The 1,805-nt window shown below is 56.7% G+C and overlaps 1 protein-coding gene across 1 annotated transcript in view; it reads right to left on the bottom strand.

Annotated features, from left to right (window-relative positions):
• The window catches only part of FRAT2 (FRAT regulator of Wnt signaling pathway 2), a 2,782-nt gene continuing 977 nt past the window's right edge, over positions 1-1,805 (bottom strand). Inside the window, exon 2 of the mRNA XM_040486915.1 lies at positions 1-1,799. Coding sequence (XP_040342849.1) covers positions 1,401-1,799 — 399 coding nt within the window. The 3' untranslated portion in view covers positions 1-1,400. The remainder of the gene's footprint in view (positions 1,800-1,805) is intronic.

Raw genomic sequence — 1,805 nt, forward strand, 5'->3', positions numbered from 1 at the left:
TCCAAAACAAAAAACAAATTTATTCAGCAGACATTTTAATTAAGAAATCCTATAAATCAGGACCACCACAATTTCAGACACTCCGGTGCGAAGTGTACGTCAATAGCTACATCTGGAGGATGAACGAGCCATTGAAACTGTTTTTAAAATTTGTTTAGCTACCTTAAAGTTTGGGGGTGGCACTTTCCTTAAAGCGCCGTCAAGTTTCATAAGGGTAAAGCCGACGGGTTCTCCTCTCGGAGAGTCACATTTTAAACACGGTTTCAGTCACTCACAAGAAGAGCTGGTGACAGAAGAAGGCTGTGAGGGATGAGGACCCACAAAGGCTCAGGCCCACGGCCCCAGAGACGGCCAGAACATAGCAGAAAAACATCCAGGGTCTCATTTATCCCATGCAGACACCAGAAAGGGTGAAATAACAAAGTCTGGCTGGGAGGACAGGGGAGACTGTTTATGACTTTCTGAGAAAGCTCAAGGCTAGGCCAAGAGTGGCCTCAGGGAAAGAGGAGGAGGAGTTCTGGAAAGAGGAAAGCACAGAAAAATAACTCTCCCCATAGGTCCCTCTCTGCTTCTGCGTGTCCTCGGGAAGACTCCAAAAGGTAGCAAAGCACAGACAGGGCTCTTCTTGGAGCAAGAGAAAGAAAAGACCCAGGGATGAATTTAGTTCTCCCAGGAACCCCACAGCCTTCTGCCAGAGAGCAAACTGTGACCTTGAACCACAGGTGGCAAGGTCAAGTCAGTTAAAAGTCCACATTCAACTCCAACTCGCGCCACCTTCAAAATTCTTCAGCTCCCTCTAACCCCCTAACTGGAGTTCACATCTCCCACCTCCACCAAACACCAGTTGGGTGGGGAAAAGGGGGTGATGGCAACCCACCCACCACCAAGCTTTTACATTCTTCTTCCCTCTGGAATTTCTTTGCACAGCAATTGTAGCACCATTTCCACTAAGCTCTTCCACCAGAAAATAAAATGTTTGCGTGTCATTAGTTTTCAAGTATTGTTAATAAAGCCCAGGCGATACCCGCCCCTCAGAACCCTATCTTTAAACAATCGAAGCACATGACGCCCCCAAGGCTTAAGTCAGGTACAAGTCGATGCAAGTAGCTGCCATAGTTCTCCCAGTTTATCCCAGGTCATTGGCCCCGAGGTGGCCGAGAAAACTCTCACGCGGCACCTATGCGCCCTGGCCCGTGCATTTCTCCAGGCTCCTGTTCTCCGACAGCCTCGCTGGGGCCGGTAACTTCTTTCTCGCCTTGAGGGCTCTCCCCACGCGTCTCTCCGCAGCCTGGGCGGTCGCTCCCAGGACCGCAACGGCGGCTTCAGCTCTCGGTCGGTGAGGGTAGGACGCTGTTGGGTCTGCGAAGCGGTGTCCTCTTCCTCCTCCAGGGGCCCCCGGGTCAGTGCAAAGCGCCAGAAGGCTGCAGGGAGACAGGGTCCGGTCCGCTGCGGCCGCCTCCCGGCCCAGCGGCGCCCACTGGGCTCGTGGCTGCAACGGCAGCGACGGCTCGCTGAAGTCTTCGCACGGCCTCCTTGATGAGGTTCCCCGAGAGTACCAGCTGCTGCAGGAGCCGATGCGGGTCGTCTTCGCGGGCGCGCGTCCCGGTTGGGGGCCATCGTCGCTGCTGCAGGCGGCGGGAGGCGGTGGCGCCCCGCAGCCAACCTCGCCGGCACGGCCCGGGCAGAGCGCTGGGGCCTGCGGCGAGCTCGGCCACGAAGTAGGGCGCAGCCCGGCCCCGCACGCGGCCGCGGTCCCCGAGGGCGCAGCGCAGGGCCCCCGGGGGCGCCGGGCCCACAGCCTCGTC

Source organism: Herpailurus yagouaroundi, unplaced genomic scaffold (genome assembly GCF_014898765.1).
Source record: "Herpailurus yagouaroundi ecotype Mexico unplaced genomic scaffold, PumYag 163, whole genome shotgun sequence".
Classification (NCBI taxonomy): domain Eukaryota; kingdom Metazoa; phylum Chordata; class Mammalia; order Carnivora; family Felidae; genus Herpailurus; species Herpailurus yagouaroundi.